This window comes from Pseudophryne corroboree, chromosome 9, assembly GCF_028390025.1.
Source record: "Pseudophryne corroboree isolate aPseCor3 chromosome 9, aPseCor3.hap2, whole genome shotgun sequence".
Lineage (NCBI taxonomy): Eukaryota > Metazoa > Chordata > Amphibia > Anura > Myobatrachidae > Pseudophryne > Pseudophryne corroboree.
Window position 1 is genome coordinate 317,826,968 of NC_086452.1, and position 26,057 is coordinate 317,853,024.

The 26,057-nt window shown below is 45.7% G+C and overlaps 1 protein-coding gene across 2 annotated transcripts in view; it reads left to right on the forward strand.

Annotated features, from left to right (window-relative positions):
- The window catches only part of PMM1 (phosphomannomutase 1), a 103,301-nt gene that overhangs the window by 45,335 nt on the left and 31,909 nt on the right, over nt 1–26,057 (forward strand). For both annotated transcript variants that reach the window (XM_063940461.1, XM_063940462.1), the window contains exons 2-3: nt 13,518–13,635; nt 16,528–16,604. In XM_063940461.1, coding sequence (XP_063796531.1) covers nt 13,518–13,635; nt 16,528–16,604 — 195 coding nt within the window. The remainder of the gene's footprint in view (nt 1–13,517; nt 13,636–16,527; nt 16,605–26,057) is intronic.

Below are 26,057 nucleotides of genomic sequence, written 5' to 3' on the forward strand. Positions count from 1 at the left end.
GAAGGGAGGCAACTGGAGTCTGTAAGCAACAGGATTGATGACTTGTTCAATCTTGAAAGGACCGATATAGCGAGGTGCAAACTTCATACTGGGAACTCTTAACCTCAAATTCTTCGTGGATAACCATACCCGATCACCCACCTTGAGAGCAGGAACTGCTCGACGCTTCTTATCCGCAAACTTCTTGTACCTGAACGATGCCTTGAGCAGAGCTGATCGTACGCTCTTCCAGATATTGGCAAACTGATGCAAGGTGATATCCACTGCGGGAACAGAAGTTGCTGGAAGCGGTTGGAACTCAGGGACTTTAGGGTGGAATCCAAAGTTAGTGAAGAATGGTGTTGAAGCAGATGAAGAATGATACTGGTTGTTATGACAGAACTCGGCCCAGGGAAGTAATTGAACCCAGTCATCTTGAGAGGAGGACACATAGATGCGGAGGAAGGCCTCCAAGTCCTGATTCACCCTCTCGGTTTGACCATTGGTCTGAGGATGGTAAGCCGTGGAAAACTTTAGCTTGACTTGGAGGACTTGACATAAACTTCGCCAGAATTTGGCTGTGAATTGAACTCCTCGATCTGAGATAATTTCTTCAGGAAGACCGTGGAGTCGGAAGATCTCTTGTATGAATACTTGAGCCAACTTGGAAGCTGACGGAAGACCGGTGAGAGGAATGAAGTGTGCCATCTTGGTGAACCGGTCAACTACCACCCAGATGGTATTGAACTTGTTGCACATGGGTAAGTCTGTAATGAAATCCATCGACAAGTGGGTCCGTGGTCGACGGGGAACGGATAGTGGAACCAGTTGCCCCGCAGGCGACTGGCGGGATACTTTATGTTGGGCACACTTTGGGCAAGATGCAATAAACTCCAAGACGTCCTTTTTCAGAGTTGGCCACCAATAGGACCTAGAGATAAACTCCAGGGTTTTTTGGATACCTGTATGTCCGGCAAAACGGGAAGCATGGGCCCAATGCATGAGCTTCTTCCTTAGCATCGGCTTCACAAAACTTTTCCCTGATGGGGGCGTAGAGTCCATCCCTACCGTGGAGAATGCCAACGGATTTATAATAGGATGCTTGTCTGAAGACTCTGACTCATTTTCTTGCTCCCATGAGCGGGAAAGGGCATCGGCCTTGCGATTCTGAGAGCCCGGACAGAACTGGAGTTTAAAGTCGAACCTGGAAAAGAAAAGTGCCCATCTGGCCTGACGAGGGTTGAGACATTGTGCGCCCTTCAGGTATAAAAGGTTCTTGTGGTCTGTAAGTATGGTGATTGAATGAGAAGCTCCCTCCAACAGATACCTCCACTCTTCTAGAGCGAGCTTGATGGCTAGCAACTCCTGGTCGCCAATGGCATAGTTGCGCTCAGCTGGGGAGAACTTCCGGGAGAAGAAACTGCAAGGGTGTAAATGGCCATCTTTAGCCCTCTGAGATAACACCGCTCCTACTCCAACGGAGGAGGCATCCACCTCTAAGATGAAAGGAGAGTCGATGTCAGGCTGTTTCAGAACAGGCGCAGAGATGAACCTTTGTTTTAAAAGATGAAATGCTTGCATGGCTTCTTCAGACCACTTGGACGGGTTAGCACCCTTCTTAGTGAAAGCAGTAATAGGCGCCACAATGGTGGAAAAGTCTCGTATAAACTTTCGGTAATAGTTGGCGAACCCTAAGAACCTCTGGACCCCTTTGAGGGTTAAGGGTACCGGCCAATTTTGGATTGCTTGTAGTTTCTCAGGATCCATCTCTTGTCCGGAACCGGACACAATGTACCCTAGAAACGGAATGGACTTGACTTCAAAGACGCATTTTTCTAATTTGCAATAGAGATGATTGACACGGAGACGGGACAGAACCTCTTTAACCCAAAAACGATGTTCCTCTAAATCGTTGGCAAAAATGAGGATATCGTCTAGATAGACCACGACATGACGGTATAGAATGTCTCTGAAGATCTCATTGACAAAATGCTGGAAGACAGCTGGAGCATTGCTCAATCCGAAGGGCATGACGAGGTACTCATAATGTCCGTCACGGGTGTTAAAGGCGGTCTTCCACTCGTCACCCTCACGGATCCGGATGAGATTGTATGCACCTCTCAAGTCCAGCTTTGTAAAGATGGTAGCTCCGCTAACTCTGTCAAAGAGCTCAGTAATCAGGGGTAAAGGATAACGGTTCTTGATGGTAATGTCGTTCAAACCTCTGTAGTCGATGCACGGCCGCAGACCACCATCTTTCTTTTTTACAAAAAAGGAGCCTGCGCCGGCTGGAGAAGAAGAAGGTCGAATGAACCCCTTTGCTAGGTTCTCTTTAATATATTCCTCCATATAATGCGTCTCAGGCAGAGACAACGGATAAGTTCGGCCTCGAGGTGGAACCTTCCCTGGAACGAGATCAATCGGGCAGTCCCATTCTCTATGAGGAGGAAGGATATCAGCAGAAGCTTTACTGAACACATCCGTGAAATCTTGATATGGAGGAGGTGGAACATCAGACGACCTGGGGGAGGAAGAACAGACAGGCAATACTTTAAACAAACATGTCTCAGCACAGGAGGAACCCCATGCCAGGATTTGCGTAGTCGTCCAATCAATTGTAGGATTGTGAAGACGGAGCCATGGAAGGCCCAGGACCACAGGATGTGTGGCTCTTGGAATCACTAAAAAAGAAATAAGTTCGGAATGAAGAACTCCCACTCTCAGACGAACTGGTAGAGTCCTTAAAGAAATAACTGCATCAAAAATTTTGCTGCCATCCACGGCAGTTAAAGAAATGGACGAAGGAAGTCTCTCGGTGGGTAGGGACCACCGTTAACATAGGCTTCGGTAATAAAGTTCCCAGCTGCTCCGGAATCAAGGAGGGCAATGACGTTCCGATAACGTTGAGCAACTTGAAGCGAGACTGGGAGATTACAATCTTGAGGAGATGGAGAGGAGATCATTACTCCTAGCCGGCCCTCTCCTTGGCGAGCTAGGATTTGGAGTTTCCCGGACGTTTGGGACAGGCATTAATGGTGTGAGACGGAGCTGCACAATAGAGACAGAGAGACTCGGAGAGACGTCTTCGGCGCTCAGCAGGAGTTAAACGGGAACGGCCAAGTTGCATGGGCTCATCTTTAGATGGTGACAGTTGACGAGGAGGAGGAGCAGAAGATTTTGGAGCAGATGATCTTCCACGCTCAGTTGCTCTCTCTCTGAAACGTAAATCAACTTTCGTGCAGAGTGAGATTAGCTCATCTAACTTAGAAGGTAAGTCTCTGGTAGCTAACTCATCTTTAATACGCTCAGATAAGCCATGCCAGAATGCAGCATACAGGGCCTCGTCGTTCCATGCCAGTTCGGATGCCAGGATCTGGAACTGTATCAGATATTGTCCTACAGTACGTGACCCCTGGCGTAAACGGAGAATCTCGGATGAAGCTGAGGTTACCCGGCCTGGCTCGTCGAAGATGCGCCTGAATGTTGACACGAAGGCAGTGTAGGAAGATAGCAGGGTGTCGGACCTCTCCCATAACGGTGATGCCCAATCAAGGGCTGAGCCACTGAGAAGAGAAATAATGTAGGCAATTTTTGTACGGTCACTGGGAAAATTGCCAGGTTGTAGCTCAAACTGAATCTCACACTGGTTGAGAAATCCCCTGCAGAATCTTGGAGATCCGTCAAATTTTGCTGGCGTTGGAAGATGAAGACGTGGAGCAGAAATGGGTAAGGTGGGTGGGGTTATAGCTGGAGTCACTGTGGTTGACGCACCAGACGCGCCTGATCCACGGAGAGTTGTCTGAATCCCATCCAGCCGAGTAGAGAGATCCTGGAGACAGCGGATGATGTGGCCCTGTGCAGCCTCCTGATGTTCTAGTCGGGCTGCCAGTTCTTGCATCGGCCTGGCCGCTTGATCCTGGTCTCCGGCTGGATTCATTAGGTCAGTGCTTACTGTCACAACTGAGGGCCTGAGCTGACGGGAGGCAGCCTCAGTTGTAGGGGCTGAGATGTACCGGAACCTGGGAGGTTGTATCAGACCCCTGGACATGTAAGTAACATGAATAATAACTGCCCGAAGGCGTGACCACGACAACTTGGATAAAAGTCAATGATGTTTATTATGACAACTCCGCAACACAGCAGCAGTAAAAGAAAACGTAAAAAGTCAGCAAAGAATAAATACAGTTCCTGGGTACTACAGGATGGCAGGAGCCACAGGGCACTGGTAGTGTGAGATAGTTCTTATGATCTTCTAGATGGAAAGTCCTTACCAGGCCCGACTGTAGCAATGGAGATAACCCAGGATTGTGCCAGCTGGTGTTCCAGGAAAAGCTGGGTTGCTGAAGATAAAACAGCTGCTGTGGATACTGGCTGGAACCAGACTGTTGTTAGCACGGAGTGGATACTGGCTGGAACCAGTTAAATAATAAATGAACTTGGGAGCGATGAAATATGAACTGAAATGTAGAACTTGAGAGCGGAGAAATAATAATACCGGTGGAGAGTGGTAAAGTGTAGAAAGGACACCGGCCCTTTAAGGGAAGCTGTACTCTGCTGGAAGCTGAGCTGGAAGCAGGTAATGTTGTAGCTGGAAACAGATGAATCCACAATGGATTGGAGAGTCAGGCTACACCGCAGGTGGAATGCTGGTGCGGGTCTCTATGGTGGAAGTCTTGAGACAGGAGCTGGAACCTGGAAGACAATCACAGGAGAGAGACAAACAGGAACTAGGTTTGACAACCAAAGCACTGACGCCTTCCTTGCTCAGGCACAGTGTATTTATACCTGCAGCAAGGAAGGGATTGGCTAGGCAATTATGCAGATTATCAATACTGAGAACAGATTGGTGGAAATGATCAGCTGACAGAATCCAAGATGGCTGCGCCCATGCAGACACTTGGAGGGAAGTTTGGTTTGTAATCCATGTGGTAATGAAAACAGTAATGGCGGCGCCGGCCACCGGAGACAGGAGGCGCCAGGCTGACAGATGCACATCCAACCACGCGGACACAGCGGAGGCCGCGGCTGACGTAATCGACACTCTGCATGCAGAAGTTCAGGGACGGCGGCGGAGGCCGCGGGAGACGCCATGCCAGGTGTAATATGGCGTTTACTGTGACAGCGTCCCAGAGTGACAGGAGAGGATACAGGAATGTACACATCAGGATAACAGATGGGATCCGGTCCTGGAGCGCTGAGCCAGCCTTAGGAGGCATCTGATGGGTAAGAAATGGCGTCCAGATACCCGGATCGTGACACACATAACCTATACAGAGCTGGTGCATATCCAACTCCTCACATAACCTATACAGAGCTGGTGCATATCCAACTCTGCACATAACCTATACAGAGCTGGTGCATATCCAACTCCTCACATAACCTATACAGAGCTGGTGCATATCCAACTCCTCACATAACCTAAACAGAGCTGGTGCATATCCAACTCCTCACATAACCTATACAGAGCTGGTGCATATCCAACTCCTCACATAACCTATACAGAGCTGGTGCATATCCAACTCCTCACATAACCTACACAGAGCTGGTGCATATCCAACTCCTCACATAACCTACACAGAGCTGGTGCATATCCAACTCTGCACATAACCTCCACAGAGCTGGTGCATATCCAACTCCTCACATAACCTATACAGAGCTGGTGCATATCCAACTCCTCACATAACCTATACAGAGCTGGTGCATATCCAACTCCTCACATAACCTACACAGAGCTGGTGCATATCCAACTCCTCACATAACCTACACAGAGCTGGTGCATATCCAACTCTGCACATAACCTCCACAGAGCTGGTGCATATCCAACTCTGCACATAACCTATACAGAGCTGGTGCATATCCAACTCCTCACATAACCTATACAGAGCTGGTGCATATCCAACTCTGCACATAACCTATACAGAGCTGGTGCATATCCAACTCCTCACATAACCTATACAGAGCTGGTGCATATCCAACTCCTCACATAACCTATACAGAGCTGGTGCATATCCAACTCCTCACATAACCTACACAGAGCTGGTGCATATCCAACTCCTCACATAACCTACACAGAGCTGGTGCATATCCAACTCTGCACATAACCTCCACAGAGCTGGTGCATATCCAACTCCTCACATAACCTATACAGAGCTGGTGCATATCCAACTCCTCACATAACCTACACAGAGCTGGTGCATATCCAACTCCTCACATAACCTACACAGAGCTGGTGCATATCCAACTCTGCACATAACCTCCACAGAGCTGGTGCATATCCAACTCTGCACATAACCTATACAGAGCTGGTGCATATCCAACTCCTCACATAACCTATACAGTGCTGGTGCATATCCAACTCCTCACATAACCTATACAGAGCTGGTGCATATCCAACTCTGCACATAACCTACACAGAGCTGGTGCATATCCAACTCCTCACATAACCTACACAGAGCTGGTGCATATCCAACTCTGCACATAACCTCCACAGAGCTGGTGCATATCCAACTCCTCACATAACCTATACAGAGCTGGTGCATATCCAACTCTGCACATAACCTACACAGAGCTGGTGCATATCCAACTCCTCACATAACCTACACAGAGCTGGTGCATATCCAACTCTGCACATAACCTCCACAGAGCTGGTGCATATCCAACTCCTCACATAACCTCCACAGAGCTGGTGCATATCCAACTCTGCACATAACCTCCACAGAGCTGGTGCATATCCAACTCCTCACATAACCTACACAGAGCTGGTGCATATCCAACTCTGCACATAACCTATACAGAGCTGGTGCATATCCAACTCCTCACATAACCTACACAGAGCTGGTGCATATCCAACTCCCCACATAACCTATACAGAGCTGGTGCATATCCAACTCCTCACATAACCTATACAGAGCTGGTGCATATCCAACTCCTCACAACCTATACAGAGCTGGTGCATATCCAACTCTGCACATAACCTACACAGAGCTGGTGCATATCCAACTCCTCACATAACCTACACAGACCTGGTGCATATCCAACTCCTTACATAACCTATACAGAGCTGGTGCATATCCAACTCTGCACATAACCTACACAGAGCTGGTGCATATCCAACTCCTCACATAACCTACACAGAGCTGGTGCATATCCAACTCCTCACATAACCTACACAGAGCTGGTGCATATCCAACTCTGCACATAACCTATACAGAGCTGGTGCATATCCAACTCCTCACATAACCTACACAGAGCTGGTGCATATCCAACTCCTCACATAACCTATACAGAGCTGGTGCATATCCAACTCCTCACATAACCTATACAGAGCTGGTGCATATCCAACTCCTCACAACCTATACAGAGCTGGTGCATATCCAACTCTGCACATAACCTACACAGAGCTGCTGTATATCCAACTCTGCACATAACCTACACAGAGCTGGTGCATATCCAACTCTGCACATAAACTATACAGAGCTGGTGCATATCCAACTCTGTACATAACCTATACAGAGCTGGTGCATATCCAACTCCTCACATAACCTACACAGAGCTGGTGCATATCCAACTCCTCACATAACCTACACAGAGCTGGTGCATATCCAACTCCTCACATAACCTACACAGACCTGGTGCATATCCAACTCCTCACATAACCTACACAGAGCTGGTGCATATCCAACTCCTCACATAACCTACACAGACCTGGTGCATATCCAACTCCTCACATAACCTACACAGAGCTGGTGCATATCCAACTCCTCACATAACCTACACAGAGCTGGTGCATATCCAACTCTGCACATAACCTATACAGAGCATATCCAACTCTGCACATAACCTACACAGAGCTGGTGCATATCCAACTCTGCACATAACCTACACAGAGCTGGTGCATATCCAACTCCTCACATAACCTATACAGAGCTGGTGCATATCCAACTCTGCACATAACCTATACAGAGCTGGTGCATATCCAACTCTGCACATAACCTACACAGAGCTGGTGCATATCCAACACTGCACATAACCTATACAGAGCTGGTGCATATCCAACTCTGCACATAACCTATACAGAGCTGGTGCATATCCAACTCTGCACATAACCTACACAGAGCTGGTGCATATCCAACTCCTCACATAACCTACACAGAGCTGGTGCATATCCAACTCCTCACATAACCTACACAGAGCTGGTGCATATCCAACTCCTCACATAACCTACACAGAGCTGGTGCATATCCAACTCCTCACATAACCTACACAGAGCTGGTGCATATCCAACTCCTCACATAACCTACACAGAGCTGGTGCATATCCAACACTGCACATAAGAGGAAATACCCTATTTGTGGATTTTTCAATAGTAAATTACACTCATTTTGTGGACAAATCTGCATCAGTCTCAGTGCCTCATTCCTTTCTGAAATAGACTTGGTTTTTCTCTACATTCACAACACATACCAAAGTAGCTGGTTAGTACAACATGTTCAGCACCATAGAGTTGTCAAGAATACTTAAGATTAGTGTAGCTCAGCGATGGAAATATCAAACTCCGTAAATTAACTAAACTATATGATGTTTGCCCTTTGAACCTTTGTTCCCACTTTTATAGTTCTGTTTCTTTGCTACAGTATCTCCTGATTTTCCTATTTTGCAGTACTCTAGTAACATGTGTCACAACCTTTATTGCTGTAATACTTTGATTACCTCGTCAACATTATAGTTAGAAATGTTTCCCCTTACAATGTTTTTAGCTCTAAAATAGAATACATGTAAAGAAATCTGACACTAGGAACCTTTAATTCTGATAGGTCACTGAGTCTGTGACCACAGATACTTTGTAATAGAATTCTGGTTGCATTGCAGTTTTCATAGTTTACTGTATTCTATTCTATTCTATTTAATTCATCATAAGTAAACATATTTCCCACTATGGCCCAAACTGTGTGGAGTTTGTATATTCTCCGCATACTTGGATGGGTTTCCTCTGGGTACTCCGGTTTCCTCCCACAATCTAAAAATATACTGGTAGGTTAATTGGCTCCCAACATGTGATAGGGAAATATAGAATGTAAGCTCCACTGGGGCAGGGACTTATGTGAATGGCCAAATGTTCTCTGTTAAGCGTTCTGGATTAAGTGTGCGCTATATAAATAACCCTATCCGTTTGATAGATAAACAGTGTCTAGTTAGACAGTCAATAGATAGACACCATATATTAGACAGACATTAGGTCGACAGGGTCAAAAGGTCGACAGGGTCAAAAGGTCGACAGGGTCAAAAGGTCGACATGGTGAAAATGGTCGACATGAAAAAAGATAGACAAATGTTTTTTTTTTAAATGTAACATGTTTTTGGATTATTTCATACTTTCTCTATCCATGTCGGCATAGAGTTGGTTATAAGCCTTGTGGCGAGCGCAGCGAGCCACCGTGCCCGAAGCGTGGCGAGCGTATGCCTTTCTACAATTGGGGGTCCCAGATGACAAAACTATCCACACAAACCACAAAAATGCAAAAAACATGGTGTCTACCTTTTTCATGTCGACCTTTTGACCCTGTCGACCTTTTGACCCTGTCGACCTAATGTCCATCTAACATATGGTGTCTATCTATTGACTGTCTAACTAGACACTATCTATCTTTCATACCGGAACCATAAATAACTGGTAGTAGTAATAATAATAATTTATAGAGACCAACAGTGAGCACAAATGCAATGGCCAGAATGTAATAGCCTGCAAGATGCAGGCAGTGGTGCGATTTCCGTTATTTAGCCACTAGATTTAAAGAGGAAAAACTTAAAATGCCAATCTGGTTTTACATATTGCCGCTTTAAATCTTGCTGTAGGGATAAATTGCCAGAATCACAATGGTGGTTGCAACTTGCAACATTTTGGCAATGTGTTTTTGCTAGTAGTCTAATATGCAAAACAAAATAATTTAAGTTTGCCATGTGTACAGATCGCACTGCAAATTATGGGGCTAATTCAGGTTGGATCGCAAATCGCAATCCAAACAGAATTATTACGATCGCCCTGTGGATACATGCGCAGTGCCTGTCCTGCGCATGTGCCCACAGAAAATGTGATCGCCTCTGCCTGTCAATCAGGAAGAGGCGGTCACGGGGTGGGTGGCAACGCTCCGTTTCCAGGGCAGAGATGGAGCATTGCGGGGGCGGTTCGGCATGAATGGGGGTGTGCTAGCGGCAGCTGCGTGACATTACATGCAGTTGCCGCAATCGGGAACATGGCGGCCGACCTCCTATGGGCAGTTTCTGCTTGTTGAAGGGGGTCAGGTGGCGGTTAGCATGCTGGGCAGCCTTGCCCTGCGATGGCCGGCCCCCAGCATGCTAGCAAAAGGACTGCAAATTCTGCTATTTAGCAGAATTTGCAATCCTTACTGCATTAGGTCCTATATTTGCAATCCAATTCCAAACTCGCCTCAATTTTCTTGATGAAATTAGGGTTTGTTATGTACACACCCACCCTGAGGAGATGATATGGTAGAGAATATGGATTACAACAGTAGTCATATAGGGTGTCCACTGTGTACTAACCCTACCTCTGCACAACACGTGACGGTCTCAAACACATTAAGAAGGCAAGTAATGCCACAGATTGACTCTTGACAAGGCACACACCTGTTAATTCAAAACCATTCCAGGAGACTACCTCATGAAGCTGATTGAGAGAATGCCAAGAGTGTGCAAAGCTGTCATCAAAGCAAAAGGGGGCTACTTTGAGGAATCTAAAATATAAAACATATTTTGTTTTATTTAACACTTTTTTGTTTACAACAAGTATTAATATATACAATGTAGAAAATAATTAAAAGAAATAAAAACAATTCAATGAGAAGGTGTGTCCAAACCATACTTGCCTACCTGACCCTCTCCATGAGGGAGAAAATGCTCTGTTCCTAGACTTTCCTGGTAATGTATTATTGCCATCACCTGTGGTGAGCTACTTCATTGATAAGAACAGTGTTTCACCACAGGTGATGGCAATCATACATTACCAGGAAAGTCCAGGTACAGAGCATTTTCTCCCTCATGGATAGGGTCAGGTAGGCAAGTATGGTCCAAACTTTTGTCTGGTACTGTATATATTCCTGTGCACATACTTTGAGCAACACTATATTATGCCCCACAAAGTAACCATAAAAAGCCCCACAGCATACTTGCCTACCTGACCCTCTCCATGAGGGAGAAAATGCTCTGTTCCTAGACTTTCCTGGTAATGTATTATTGCCATCACCTGTGGTGAGCTACTTAATTGATAAGAACAGTGTTTCACCACAGGTGATGGCAATCATACATTACCAGGAAAGTCCAGGTACAGAGCATTTTCTCCCTCATGGATAGGGTCAGGTAGGCAAGTATGGTCCAAACTTTTGACTGGTACTGTATATATTCCTGTGCACATACTTTGAGCAACACTATATTATGCCCCACAAAGTAACCATAAAAAGCCCCACAGCATACTTGCCTACCTGACCCTCTCCATGAGGGAGAAAATGCTCTGTTCCTGGACTTTCCTGGTAATGTATGATTGCCATCACTTGTGGTGAGCTAGTTAATTGATAAGAAAGGTGTTTCACCACAGGTGATGGCAATCATACATTACCAGGAAAGTCCAGGAACAGAGCATTTTCTTCCTCATGGAGAGGGTCAGGTAGGCAAGTATGCCCCACAGTAATTCCCCCGACACCATATTATGTCCCCACAGTAGTGCCTCTGTCACCATATTATGTCCCATTACCTGCTTTCAGGGGTTTTGTTTGATGTTAGAGGTTCTGCTCATTTTCAGGGGTTCTGCTCACTGTCAGGGGAAAGGCCACCGCCACCACAAGAAGTCTGCTGTCCTGGCGTAGGCCACCTGTCTATTTCAACCTTTTGAAAATGTCCCTCCCAAAATGTCCGCCTCCTCTAGCATTTAAGTTGTCTCCTCTGAGGCAGTGGCCATTTTGTGAGGGGCATTTTCAGTACTAAGAGCTGGGGGCCTTCTCAGTAGCAGGTGGTGGGTGGCACGAGGCCTGGGCCCTCCACTCTTTGTCAGAGCGGCTGGGCCCTGGACAGTTGTGCCCCAACCACCCCCTTGATGGCAGCCCTGGTCAGAATTAATGTCCTTCCAGCATTTTGGGGTACAGAAATGACTGTCAATTTTTTTTATTTTCAGTGTGTTTTTATACAAGTTTATAACATACTTGCCTACCTGACCCTCTCCATGAGGGAGAAAATGCTCTGTTCCTGGGCTTTCCTGGTAATGTATGATTGCCATCACCTGTGGTGAGACACCTTTCTTATCAATTAACTAGCTCACCACAGGTGATGGCAATCATACATTACCAGGAAAGTCCAGGAACAGAGCATTTTCTCCCTCATGGAGAGGGTCAGGTAGGCAAGTATGGTTTATAAAAAGTTGGAATAAACACATTTACCTCTCATCTGCAACTTTTAAAAACCCCTATCCCATAAATAAAAATCTCCACATACCTGTCCCACATCATTTAAACCATTTTTGGGTTTTTAGAGCTTTAGCTGAAAACTGACATGCTAGCCAAATTATGCTATTTTTAACCCCTCCAAGTGTATTCATTAGGAGGGGTTGGGCACGGGATGGTGGCAGTTAGGATGCCGGTGGTCTCCAGCATCCCGACTGCCATAATTCCATAAGGGGCGCTCAAGTAAACTAACCCTAATCCTATCCCTTCTCCTAACCCTATCCTACAAACACCCCCCCCCCCTCTCCCCAGCAGCATAACTCTAAAGGTGCATACTCAGGGTGCAATGGGGTGTCGCAGCCGATACCGACTATATTGTGCCCGGAGACATGTAGTCAGTATCAGCCCTTCCTGCACCCACTATATTTTCTTGCGATGCTGATCCTGCGGGACCGCGCATTGGCATCGCAAGCTTATACACACGGTGTGACATGCACAATGTTTCTGTGTAATATGGACTATATAGTCCATATGGTACAGAAAATCGCACCGTGTGTATGCACCTTAACATACCCCTTCCCTGCAGCCTAACCCTAACCCTCCCCAGGAAACTTGCGTTCAGGATTCCAGCTGACGAGATTCCAGCAATAACATTCCAGCAGGCGTCAGGATTCCGGCTTGGGTCTCCTGACCACCGGCATCCAGTACGTATGCCAACTACATCCCGTTAGGAGGGGGTGTGCCAGGGGTTCAGCACTGTGGGCTTGAATCAAATGCGGTCACAACTTTGATGGTGTCACAACTGAGTAATTATCGGTAGTCCGGGCATGCACAAGGGTACCTTTTGGGATGTCGCTCATAGTGAGGAACCAGTCGCAGAGTGATTGGCAGGAAGAGGCCATCAGATAACAAAGATTTCACTACCTCAGTCAAGCTCCCAAAATTTCTGTATTTCAAAATATTCCATAGTTCAGAATTTTGGATGTGGGAGACTCCACCTGTATTCATTTTCAATACTTTACTTGTACCATTTAGTAATGAGAGGTATGATTGTGCACTCTTTCCAATCTTCCTGTCTTTCCTCTATTACAGAAAGTGGATCCAGAAGTGGACATGTTTTTACAGGAGCTCCGGCAGAGGGTAAAGATTGGAGTGGTAGGAGGCTCAGATTACTCAAAGATTGCAGAGCAGCTTGGAGATGGAGACCAAGGTAACGTAAACATCAAAGGTTATTTATTGGGGCAGAGGTTTTCAAATGCAGTCCTTAAGGCACCCCAACGGTCTAGGTTTTAAGTATATCCATGCTTGGCCAAAGTTGACTTAATTAGTACTTCAGACAATTTGATTTAACCATCTGTGCTGAGCCATGGATATACCTAAAACCAGGACCGTTGGTTGCCTTGAGAACTTTGAGAACCTATGTCTTAGAGGATTGTCACAAGCAAATTCTCTAAACATTGCATTTCCATAAATGCCTCATCAAAATATTTTTTCTGGGCACTAATATGGAAATAGTTACCCGGTTGCCACAATCATTAGGTGTCAGCACTCATGGGATGAACATTCTAATTGAGGACCGTGTGATCCTGTTGTTTGGCCAATATGACCACATTTTCAGCCCCAAGTCCAAATAAATAAGTTTCCCTGTTTGTGGACAGTTCCAGACATGTTATTATGAGATCACATACTTGGATTATTTTTCATGTAGTAAACAATTTACATGAATCTTTAGGAAGCCATGAGTGCCACGCACCTGGGAGGTTTTGTATAATGTTTGTTGATTGTCTGGGCTGTCTGAACCTGGAACGCGCAGCAGGAGCGTGCAGTGCTGCTGAGGAGCCTGGCCAGCAGTGGGATAAACATTCTTCATCCAGCTAATGGGGCTTCATAGCACATGTGCCAATCTTGTGCAGGGCAGTACCAGAGAACCCAGCACCAGGCCATAATGTTGTAACCGATTTAACATTATTTATTATATGTCTTACTATATGTTTGTTATTTTCATATGGGAACTGTGGATAAACAGTAAATGTGCTTAGTTACAATTATGACCATTGACAACCCTGACATTGTCTAGCATAATAATAATAATAATAATAATAATAATACAGGTTGAGTATCCCATATCCAAATATTCCGAAATACGGACTTTTTTGAGTGAGAGTGAGATAGTGAAACCTTTGTTTTTTGATGGCTCAATGTACACAAACTTTGTTTAATACACAAAGTTATTAAAAATATTGTATTAAATGACCTTAGGCTGTGTGTATAAGGTGTATATGAAACATAAATTAATTGTGTGAATGTAGACACACTTTGTTTAATGCAAAAGTTATAAAAAATATTGTCTAAAATAACCTTCAGGCTGTGTATATAAGGTGTATATGTAACATAAATGTATTCTGTGCTTAGATTTAGGTCCCATCACCATGATATCTCATTATGGTATGCAATTATTCCAAAATACGGAAAAATCCGATATCCAAAATACCTCTGGTCCCGAGCATTTTGGATAAGGGATACTCAACCTGTAATAATACAGAGTTATGACTGAGGCAAAAAAAAACACACTATTTGTTTCCAAGTGAAGTCACATGAGATATTTTCTGAACTGCAAATAATTGTGGCCTAGTATTAATAGTCCAGTTTACTGTATAGTGTTCAAGATTGCTATGATAATTTCATGTATTTGTCAGTTCTGGATTTTTTTGTTTTGTTTTGTAACTGATGCGACCAGTTCATGGAATGAAACTTTACAGAACATGTGTAGAAAATAATGTCAGACGTGCTTATGATAAAGGGGCAATATTCCCTCTAAGGGGCTAATTCAGTAAGGATTGCAAATTCTGCTAATTAGCAGAATTTGCAATCTTTTTGTTAGCATGCTGGGGGCCGCCCATTGCAGGGCAAGGCCACACAGCATGCTGACCGCCACCTGCCCCCCATTTCCCCGTCGCCGCCCCCGTTTCTCCGTCACCGCCCCCGCAACTCTCCGTCTCCGGAAATAAGGACACATGCGCAGGAGAGGTGCTGCGCATGCTCCCACGTCTTTTTCGTGTTTTTTTGCGGTTGGATCGCACACTGCGATCCAGCCTGAATGAGGCCCTAAGTGCTGATATTTACCATATCAATCTAAAAAGGTGTGATTATCTCTCCAGATCCTCTATGTGGTAACACAAAGGGGGGTATCCAATTACCCGTGGTCAATTACCCCTGATATAGCGCACTCCTCCCCCCGATGCCGGTACTTATTGCACATTATGCTTAGGGTGCCTCAGGCACCCAAAGCATAATCCGCGATAAGCGGCTGCCGGGGCTGCAATAACAATCCCATGTGTTTTCACGCAATCGAGGGTCTGTTTTCGGGCGATCAAAATGGACCCTAATTGGATACTGCAATAATAACCATTGGTCAAAATCGCAATATCTGGCCATTTTGATCCACCAAAAATGGCTCATACCTAATTCGATACCCCCCCTCCCCCTCCAATGTCAGTGTAAAGAAGAGGTTCTCAAATGTGGTCCTCAAGGCACAATGGTCCAGATCTTAAGTATATCTATAATTGGCCACAGGGTGACTTGATTAGTACCTCAGTTAATTTTATTTAACCATTTGTGCTGAGCGATTTATCTACTTAAAACCTGGACCATTGGGATGCCTTAAGGACCGCATTTGAGAACCACTGGTGTAAAGTATAAGTTCAGTGATGCAGATGGACTGTATATTGAACCTGTGATTTGGATTTTTTTTTTTTCGTATTTCAAATTTATTTCCATAAAATGAGAAACAACGTACCGATGAGGATGGGAGTATGGCCTCTTAATTTTTGAGTTGTCATGGAATATAAATGTTCATGAATACGTTTGCAGTTCTTCCTATACATGTGGTAGAATAGACTGCTGTGTGCTGATTGGATCTTTGATAATTTAATTTTGTGCAAGTTCCAACTCTTCTTTATCTACAATAGGAATACTGCAATATATCTCATATTAACTACTACAAATAAGATTGTTGTTTGCATGTTCATTATTTACAGATGAGGTTCTTGACCTACAGTATAATGGTGATCACAGGCTCTGTCTTTTGTGTTTCCTCATGTAGTGGTTCACAAATTTGACTATGTGTTTGCTGAGAATGGAACGGTTCAGTATAAGGATGGCCAACTGCTTTCAAGACAAGTAAGACTCGAACACAGTTTTGTCTATTAAGCTTAGGCCAAGATTTTTCAAGCTTTGCAGAATGATAAATTCCATGGTGATGAAGTACCAACCAATTAACTCCTAACTGTGGGGGCTGTGTTTGAAAATGACAGTTAGGAGCTGACTGGTTGGTACTTTATCATCATGCTATTTATCACTCTCCAAGGCTTGATAAATCTGGGCCTTAGATTGGTAAAAACATTTAATACTATGGTTTGTATTGTGTTATAACTGAATTATTATTTCTTATTTTACAAGATTGTTTAATCATTCATTCACATCAGTCCCTGCACCACTGGAGCTTACAGTTGAAATTCCCTACTGCACAAATGCACACAAGTCCATTTTGTCAGGAGCCAATTATTCTATCAGTATGTTTTTGGATTGTGGGTGTCAACCACAGCAGCCAGGGGAAACCCATGTACACACAGCAAGGGCATACAGTAAAAATGCCATACAGATATAGACTTCAGGTACTAAATCTAGGGGTATATAAACTACCTGCCGAATACCCGTGCTTCGCTACGGGATGAGGATGGTAAATTAGAATTATAGTTGTTTGTTAATTGACTTTGGTTGGAGATCTAGTATATAGGCATATCTTGCTTCCCTGACCCACTATGTGTAGTGGCCAGACCCCATTTTGGTCCCCCCAGGGACCCTGCTCTTCCCACTATACAACTCTCAGTCTGTGGCTTCTTGCTGCCTCCATTCCCTTCCTCACATCATGTCATTGATTGTTAGTCATATGTGTAGCAAGTTTGGTGTAAATTGGTCCAGGCATTCTGGAGTTATGCTGTCTCCTGATATACTCGGCACTGCTGTCCCACCACTAGGGGTGCTAGGGGTGTCTTACCCCCACAGTGTTTGTTCCCAGATTGTAAGTCATATGTGTACCAAGTTTGGTGTAAATTGCTCCAGGCATGCTGTGTGCAGAAATACTCTGTGCTGCTGCCTCACCCCTAGGGATGCCAGTGGTGTGTTACCCCCACAGTGTTTGTTCCCAGATTGTAAGTCATATGTGTACCAAGTTTGGTGTAAATTGCTGCAGGCATTCCGTAGTTATGCTGGAACATACATATACACATACATACTTGCATACATACATACATACACACATACATTTTTGACGTATTCCATTGATGAGCAGTGACATTTGTAAAACCGGTTCTTAGCAAGTACCTGGGACCTAAGGAGAAGCTACCTGTCAAGTTTCAAGATTGTAGGCCTTGTGGTTTAAGAGAATTTGTGATGAGTCAATCAGTGAGTCAATCTCCTTTATATATATATATATATATATATATATATATATATATATATATATATATATATATATAAACAAAGAACCCAGCACTCACCAAAGTAAACTCACTTATCCTCAACAATTCAATAAATAAATGATGGGGGTTTAGTTAGTGGATTGGCCAATGCACGGAAGCCTGCATACCGATTTTCAAGGTACCCCACCTTCATGCAGGTCCTACACTATCACAGAGTCTTAAAACCTGACTACTTCACTGCTGTTACACACATCATCTGCCTGCTAGATTTAATGTGTACCTGCCACACCCTTTATGGCTTTTAAAGGTACACTAGTCACCTTTTGCACTGGCTCAAAGATGATTGCTAAGGAACAGCTGAGACAGGTTCAGGATAATAAAGTCCACACAGGGGTGCATGAGAAAGCTAGTGGCCACGGTTAATAAGAGCTAACCATAGATTAACCCCATCGTATACGCACAGAGAAAAAAACACAGCACTCACCACACCAGAAGCGGGGCACAGCTATGCACTTACCACTCACAGGGTGGGGTGCATGTAACACAGCACTCTCCACCACAGAAGCGGGGTACACAGCTGTACTTACCACTCACAGGGCGGGGTGCATGTAGCCCATGACCACATCGCTCTAATAAATACAAACAAAGAACCCAGCACTCACAAAAGTAAACTCACTTATCCTCAACAATTCAATAAATAAATGATGGGGGTTTAGTTAGTGGATTGGCCAATGCACGGAAGCCTGCATACCGATTTTCAAGGTACCCCACCTTCATGCAGGTCCTACACTATCACAGCGTTTTAAAACCTGACTACTTCACTGCTGTTACACACATCATCATGAATGTTATATTAGTCCTGGAGTGCCGTATCTTCTACTTGGAATATATATATATATATATAGAGATGATCAATGAATAGGTGGGCGGCACTCACGGGTCTTGTGAGTGAGTGCCGCCCACCTATTCATTGATCATCTCTGCATATTTGCTTCGGAGGGCACCGGGCAATTTATACACCTGCTACCTACAAGGAGTGCCGAGCACCATTCTAATTGTATGTATATATATATATATATATATATATATATAAATCAGCGGCACTCAGCAGACACTTGATATAAGGTAAAAGAGTCTTTAATCCAGACCAGATTAAAGACTTTTTTACCTTATATCAAGTCTGCTGAGTGCCGCTGATTCTTCTGCTACTATATTGGATCTAGCCATAGATCCTCGGAGGGCACCGCAGCAAGTATCCTTGTATCCCCACCTTGAGTGCCAAACCGCAACCGCTACATATATATATATATATATATATATATATATATATATATATATATATATATATATAAATAATGCAGAGTTATAAGACATCTGGGGAGTCTTCTTTCCATTTAAGTCTAAAACAGAGAAAAATACATAATACGAATGGCAGCGCTACATAAACAGCTCTCTGGTTTTATCACTTATACACCAATTTAGCTTGGAAACAAGTATATTTAAAATCTGATGCAATGCATTTAATGTTGAGAATGGAGTTCACTACTGTGCGGCTCCGTGTTGCTGCTCCTCCGGGGAGGCTTCAGCAACTGTACTATAATGGCCACGACCTTAGTACTGTGCATGTGCAGCACCATCTTGTTACTGTGTAAGAGTAACATGGTGGTACATGATCATGTGCAGCGTTCCATCCAGAGGAGGAGGGGGCCTTCCCTCTCATCTATCCCTGCCTCCACCTCTCTGCCTGTCTCCTCCCAAATGACTGGCTAGGTGCTAAGGGGGAGGCGTTTCCGCCAAGGATGAAGTGCCAGTCTCTGCGGGACAGATATGAAGAGCCAATCTTCCCTTGCCTGCGCCCATCCATCCATCCGAGCCAGGGCGGCTCTTCATTAGGTGGCAAAACAGGGGTATACACACATTACAGGACTTTCACTTCATGCAGGAGCTGAGCCCAACTCTATCATCAACTATTAGTTTTCACATTTGGCGCTGGCTGTACATAATGGATGTTACAGAGATCTTTATTCAGAAAGGTACCATACATGCACAATACTGCAGTGTCTCTGCCTGCAGGCACCTTACAGATGTCATCCACTGCCTCCCCATTCACCCACTATCTCATTGTCACCCACTGCTTTCACTTCACTTGTCACCAACTTTCTCTCCCCATCACCATCGGTCTCTCCATCACCCACTGCCTTCTGTTGCCACCCACTGCCTTCTGTTGCCCACTGTTTGCCACTGTGACCCACTACCTTTCCCTGTCTCCCACTGCCTTTGCTGTCACCATCTGCCTCCCTAACATCCACTGCTTGTTCCTTTTACCCACTGCCTTCTGTTGTCACCCACTGTCTTCAGCTGTTTGCCACTGCCTTTCCCTGTCTCCCTCTGCCTCTCCCTGTCACCCACTGCCTTCTGCTGTTATGAATTGCCACTCCCTGTCACCCTGTACATCTTCCTGTCACCCACTGACTCCCCAGTCACTCACTGCCTCTTCCTGTCTGCTTCTTACCTGTCACCCCCTGCCTCTACCTGTCACCCTCTCCATCTCCCACTTACTCTGCAGTTACCCTCTGCATCTTCCTTTCAATGACTGCCTCTCCATTACCCACTGTCTCCCCAGTCAACACCTGCCTCTTCATCACCCACAGTCTCTTCTGCTGTCCCCCACTGCTTCTCCACAGTCACTCACTGCCTTTCCCCATGGGGTAGAGGAGTAGGGGCCCAGAGCATATTTTTGCACCTGGGCCCACCACTTACATGTTCCACCACTGCCCCATAGCTTTATATGGGAGGTGCTTATATGCTAAATTTACTATGCTCTGGACTGTGAAGCATTAAGGAGATTGGCCCTGGTAGCTAAGGTTATCTTCAGATGGTGTTAGCCGTTGTACTCTATGGGCTATGGATCGCAATAGTTACTAGGAGAGGGATCTGTAGGCACTCTGCGCTCACACATGTGCAGTCATCAAACTGTTAACTGAAATTATAGTCTGATTTACAAACGGTAATGGGAAAGGTACACTGCTGTTTCCACAGGATTGTAAGTATCAGGGGTATGCAACGATAGCCTAATGCAGGAGATAGCACAGATATCTTATGCAAAAGAGACCTAAGTCTCTATTATCTTTAACTAGTTAAAAGCACATCAAAATGACAGACACCAGGGCTGGATTATATTGGAAGGGCGGGCGATGGGTAGGCTATAATGATGCTGCACTATATACACCAGTACTGGCACGTGTCAGCTCACCAGTCCCCGCCAAGCTCCCGGGCAGTCTGGGGGTAAGAGGACACCAGTAGCCACCAGAAGCTGGGCATGGCCTGTCCAGGGTGTGAGAGGACCGAGCACAGGACCCTGCCCCTCCGTTTGTGCGCAGTATATATAAAGCAGCTGAGCTGGTTATCTGCCTCCGACTCACCTGCATCATCTGCAGCCCCAGCACCGACCCCTCTTCCTCCCGGTCACCGCACTGCTCTCCCAACACAGGGTCTCACCTCTTTCTGCCAGATTGATTTGCCTTTTACCTCCACCAGTAAGTGGCCACACGTGTCCCCGATGCCTCAGCTCTGAGCACTGCGGGACCGTCTGGTAGTTCCTGTATCCGTTTCCTGGTTACTGCTGCTTCTTGTTGCTGAATACTGGGATGGCAAGTAACCTGGGGTTGCAGCATAGTACAGGAGGGGGTGCAGAGTATGCTGTATATGGCAGGAACAGTATATGGAGGAGGATGTGTCATGTATATAGGGGGCACTATATGAAGGGGTATAGGGGTGCAGTGTGTATATAGGGGCAGTATATTGTGGGTGGTGCAGAATATCGAAGAGGATGGGGATGCAGTGTATATAGGGGCAGTATATGGTGGGGGGTGCAGTGTACAGAGGGAGTGTTTGAGTGTGTGCCCGTGTCACTCAGAGGTGACTATATTGAAAAAAATCTGCATCTCTCTCCACTGTCCCTATCTGCCCCTACCAGGGGCGGATCCAGAAGAAAATGATAGGGGGGGCACCATGGAAGGGGCAAGTACATTTGCGTGCGGCTTCGTTGCATGGTGCAGTGTGCAGGGGGCAGCGTTTGAGGGACAGGGGGCAGCGTGTGAGGGTCATATGCAGGGGTCAGTGTGTGAGGTGCTGGGTACAGGGGGCAGTGTGTGAGGGGCAGGGGGCAGCGTAATAATGCCCACAGTAGTAGCACCCCATAATACACATAATGCCCACCACAGTAGCGCTTCTTATACAATGCCCACAGTTGTAGCGCTCATTATGCAATGTCCATTGTACTGGTAGTGCCCCTTATATAGACCCCATAGTAGTGGTGCCCCTTATGCAATGCCCGTATTGCCCCCAGTAGTAATGTTGCCTGTAGTAATACCCCCAGTCATTTAGCACCATAGTAGTTATGCCCCCAGTGGTAATGCCCCTGCAGTTATGACCCCAGTAGTTTACCCCCCCTTTAGTTTAGCCTCCCAGTAGTAATGCCCCCAGTAGTTTGCCTGCTTGTAGTTTAGCCACCAGTAGTAATGACCCCTGTAGTTTGCCCCATTGTAGTTTAGCCCCTGTAGTTATGCCCCCCTTGTAGTTTAGCCCCCAGTAGTAATGCCCCCAGTAGTTTGGCCCCTGTAGTTATGCCCCCTTGTAGTTTAGCCCCCAAGTAGTAATGCCCCTGTAATTACGCCACCAGTAGTAATGCCCCTGTAGTTACGCTGCCAGTAGTAATGCCCCTGTAGTTACGCCGCCAGTAGTAATGCCCTCCTGCAGTATACCCCCAGTAGTTATCCCTTTGTAGTTTGCCCCCTTGTAGCTTACCCCCAGTAGTTTGCCCCAGTAATAATGCCCCCCAGTAATAATGTCCCCCAGTAGTTTGCCCCCAGTAATAATGGCCCCCAGTAGTTTGCCCCCAGTAGATGCCCCCCAGTAGCTGCCCCCAGTAGTAATGCCCCAATAGACGACCCCCCCAGTAGTAATGCCCCCAGTAGATGCCCCCCAGTAATAATGCCCCCAATAGTAATGCCCCCCCAGCAGTAATGCCCCTTGTAGATGCCCCCGCTGCACTAAGAAAGATAAAAAACTACATACTTACCGAGCCCCGTTCCCGCTTCCAGACCTCCTCCTGGCGTCCTCTCCTCAGCACGATGAGAGAGACGTCAAGACTAATTCAGTATTATTAATAGTACCAGTAGCAGGTTAGGAGGCTGTAACATCTCCCTGCAGTTTCACTTTCAGTTTGAGCTGTGTCAGCTAACAGAGGTGAGGAGCAGTGTTGGCTTTTATTATATAGGATAGGGATTGCAGTCTGGCCCATATGTAATGCCAACTTCAGATGGAGTTATCTGATTTGTGCTAATGGACACAGCTGGATTAACAGGAAGGGGGCACAGAGGGTGAGTATCCCTGGGCTCCCCTCTCTCTGGGAGAAGCCCCCGGCTGGAGCTGCTCCAACCCAGTTGCACAGGTTTACACAGTTACAGTACAGTAGCAGGCTAGCAGTTGTCTTGCTTGCAGAGACCACACCTCCTCCCGACCACACCTCCTCCCGACATCACTGAGAAGAGGCAGACCCAGCATACTGGATACTGAACAGAGCTCTAAGCTGCAGCTGCTGCACTGATAAAATCAGCCGAAGGTCAATCAAGGTAGTCAGGACTCCGGAGAGGTGAGCGCCCACCCCACACAGTAGTAGTGAGTGTTACAGTGTACAGCAGTGCAGACTTCAGGCTGAGGCAGAGCTCACTGGGAATGGAAGCCCTAGGAAATATTCAGTAAGGATTGCAGATTCTGCTTTTTAGCAGAATCTGAAATCCTTTCTATTGCATGCTGGTGGCCGTCCATCCGCATGTATGCATCTGTGGCTGGACCTCCCCCATCCATATGCTTGGTCTCATAGCTGTCATCATTATCATCAAGGCTTAAAGTGGCCTTGGGGAGGCGGTGGAACAAATTTCCTCCGCCATCTACCCCCCTTCCCTCCCTTTAGGCATAGCCAGTGCCAGTGCTAGTGTTTTTGGCACCTCCTGCAAACTATAAGATTTGCGCCCTACCTCCCATACTATATAAAGAGACATTGGTCTCACAAGGAAAGGTCGTGTTCACACAATAGTTTCCCTCCTCCTCCCATCCGTGTACCAGGAGGGGTAGGCAGCATGTGGAGGAGGATCATGGACCTGCCAGGACCTGAGGAAGGGGAGGTGGCTGCAGCTTGTCAGTGACACCAGCACTCCCCGTATCATATATTGACGTGAGTATTTGGGTGGACTTTTCAGTAGGAATTACTGTGCAGGGCCATGGAAGAGGTGGAACTAGTCCCACCTACCATTACAGGTGGAGGAACTCATGTCCACCCTGTCCCCCCCCCCCACACACTCACACACACACACACACACACACACACACACACACACACACACACTTTAACCCAGAGCCGGCCATAGCTATAGGCAAACTAGGCAATTGCCTAGGGCATTTGATATGCCCAGGGGCATCAGCAGCTTCTGCTGATTAAAAGGATATGCAGCATGCCTATATTCTGTGTGTAACATTTCATATGCAGATACAGCCACAGTCTCTCACAGTATAAAGGCATGCTGTATATCATTTTAATCAGCAGAAGCTGCTTGTGCATCCTAGCCACATAACAATGCAAATAAGATGCATTTTCATTAAAAAATGTGCCCGACGTTAGCACTGAGGCAAGATTTATGAGGACACATCTGTATCCAAGCAGAGGCAGAGGTCACAGTGTTAGCAGCAGTGTGAGTGCTGTGTGCATGTGAGTGGGTTGGTTGTGCAGTAGTGTTCGGAATATGTGTAAGGAGCATTATGTGTGTCATGTAAAAATGCATTAATGTGCAACATATGTATAAGGGGCACTATGTGTCATTATGTGTATAAGGGCATTAATAATGTGTGGCATACAGTATGTGTAACAGGGTACTACTGTATTTGTCATTATGTGTATAGGGGCACTAACAATGTGCAGCAAATGTGTAGGGGGCACTATGTGTGTCATTATGTGTATTAGGGCATTAATAATGTGCGGCATATGTGTAAGGGACATTCTGTGTAAAAGGGCATTAATAAAGGTTGTCATAATGTGTAAGCACATTATGTTTAGAAGGACATTAATAATGTGTCTCATATGTGTTAGGGGCATTACTGTGTGGAATTATGTGTTTAAGGTGCTCTTCTATGTGGTGTTGCGTATAGAAAGGGTACTACTGTGTAGTCTAATGTGAATAAAGAGCAATAGGGTGTAGTGTAATGTGAATAAGGAGCAATTCAGTGTGATGTAATGTGAATAAGGGGCTCTACTGTGAGGAGTAACGTTTATAAGGTAAAGTGATACTACTGTGGGATGTAATATTAATTATGGAAACTATCGCATGATCAAATGTGAATAAAGTGCAGTACTGTGTGGCGTATTTGGAATTGGGGTTACTATTGTGTGGCCATGCCCCTTGCCAGCAAAAACACACCCCTTTTTGGGCTGTGCGCCAAATGTGCGAACTGTTCCTATTTAAAATATAGGGGGTACAAACACCAAAATAAGGACTGTTATGGCTGAGGGGTTATGGTTCTGGTAAAGAAGTGCAAGGTCAGAGGCGGAACCAGGGGTGGTGCTAGGGGGCACCAGCCAAAATCTTGCCTAGGGCATCATATTGGTTAGGGCCGGCTCTGCTTTAACCCCTGATCAGTGTGTACCTGCACTCACCTTACCCTGGTGCAAAAGATCCACCTGAAAACATACTTTCATACAATGTTTTATGATAAGCACAGTTCTGTATAGCATGGCATTCCATTAACACACCTTCTCTGAACTTAGCCTACATACGTATGTAGGAGTTGTGTATTGTGTACAACTGCATCGCCTGTAATTTTGTATGATCGTGCAGTGTACAAACACAAAATCGCAGTGCTAATGGTCACACGTCACGTATGTCTTGTTAAATTTCAAGATAGAACAAACTTTGACTTTAGCACTGTGATTTTATAAGGAGGTGAGATATACAGGATAAGGTTTGCCTCTGAGTCCTGACCCCATGATTGTTGCAAGCCTCACAGTGCCATCGCCACTGATAAACCAAGGAAGCCCTTCTTAGCTGACACTTTGTGGTGCATAGGAATGGAATGTTTCATTAAGGAACATTGGGGGTAA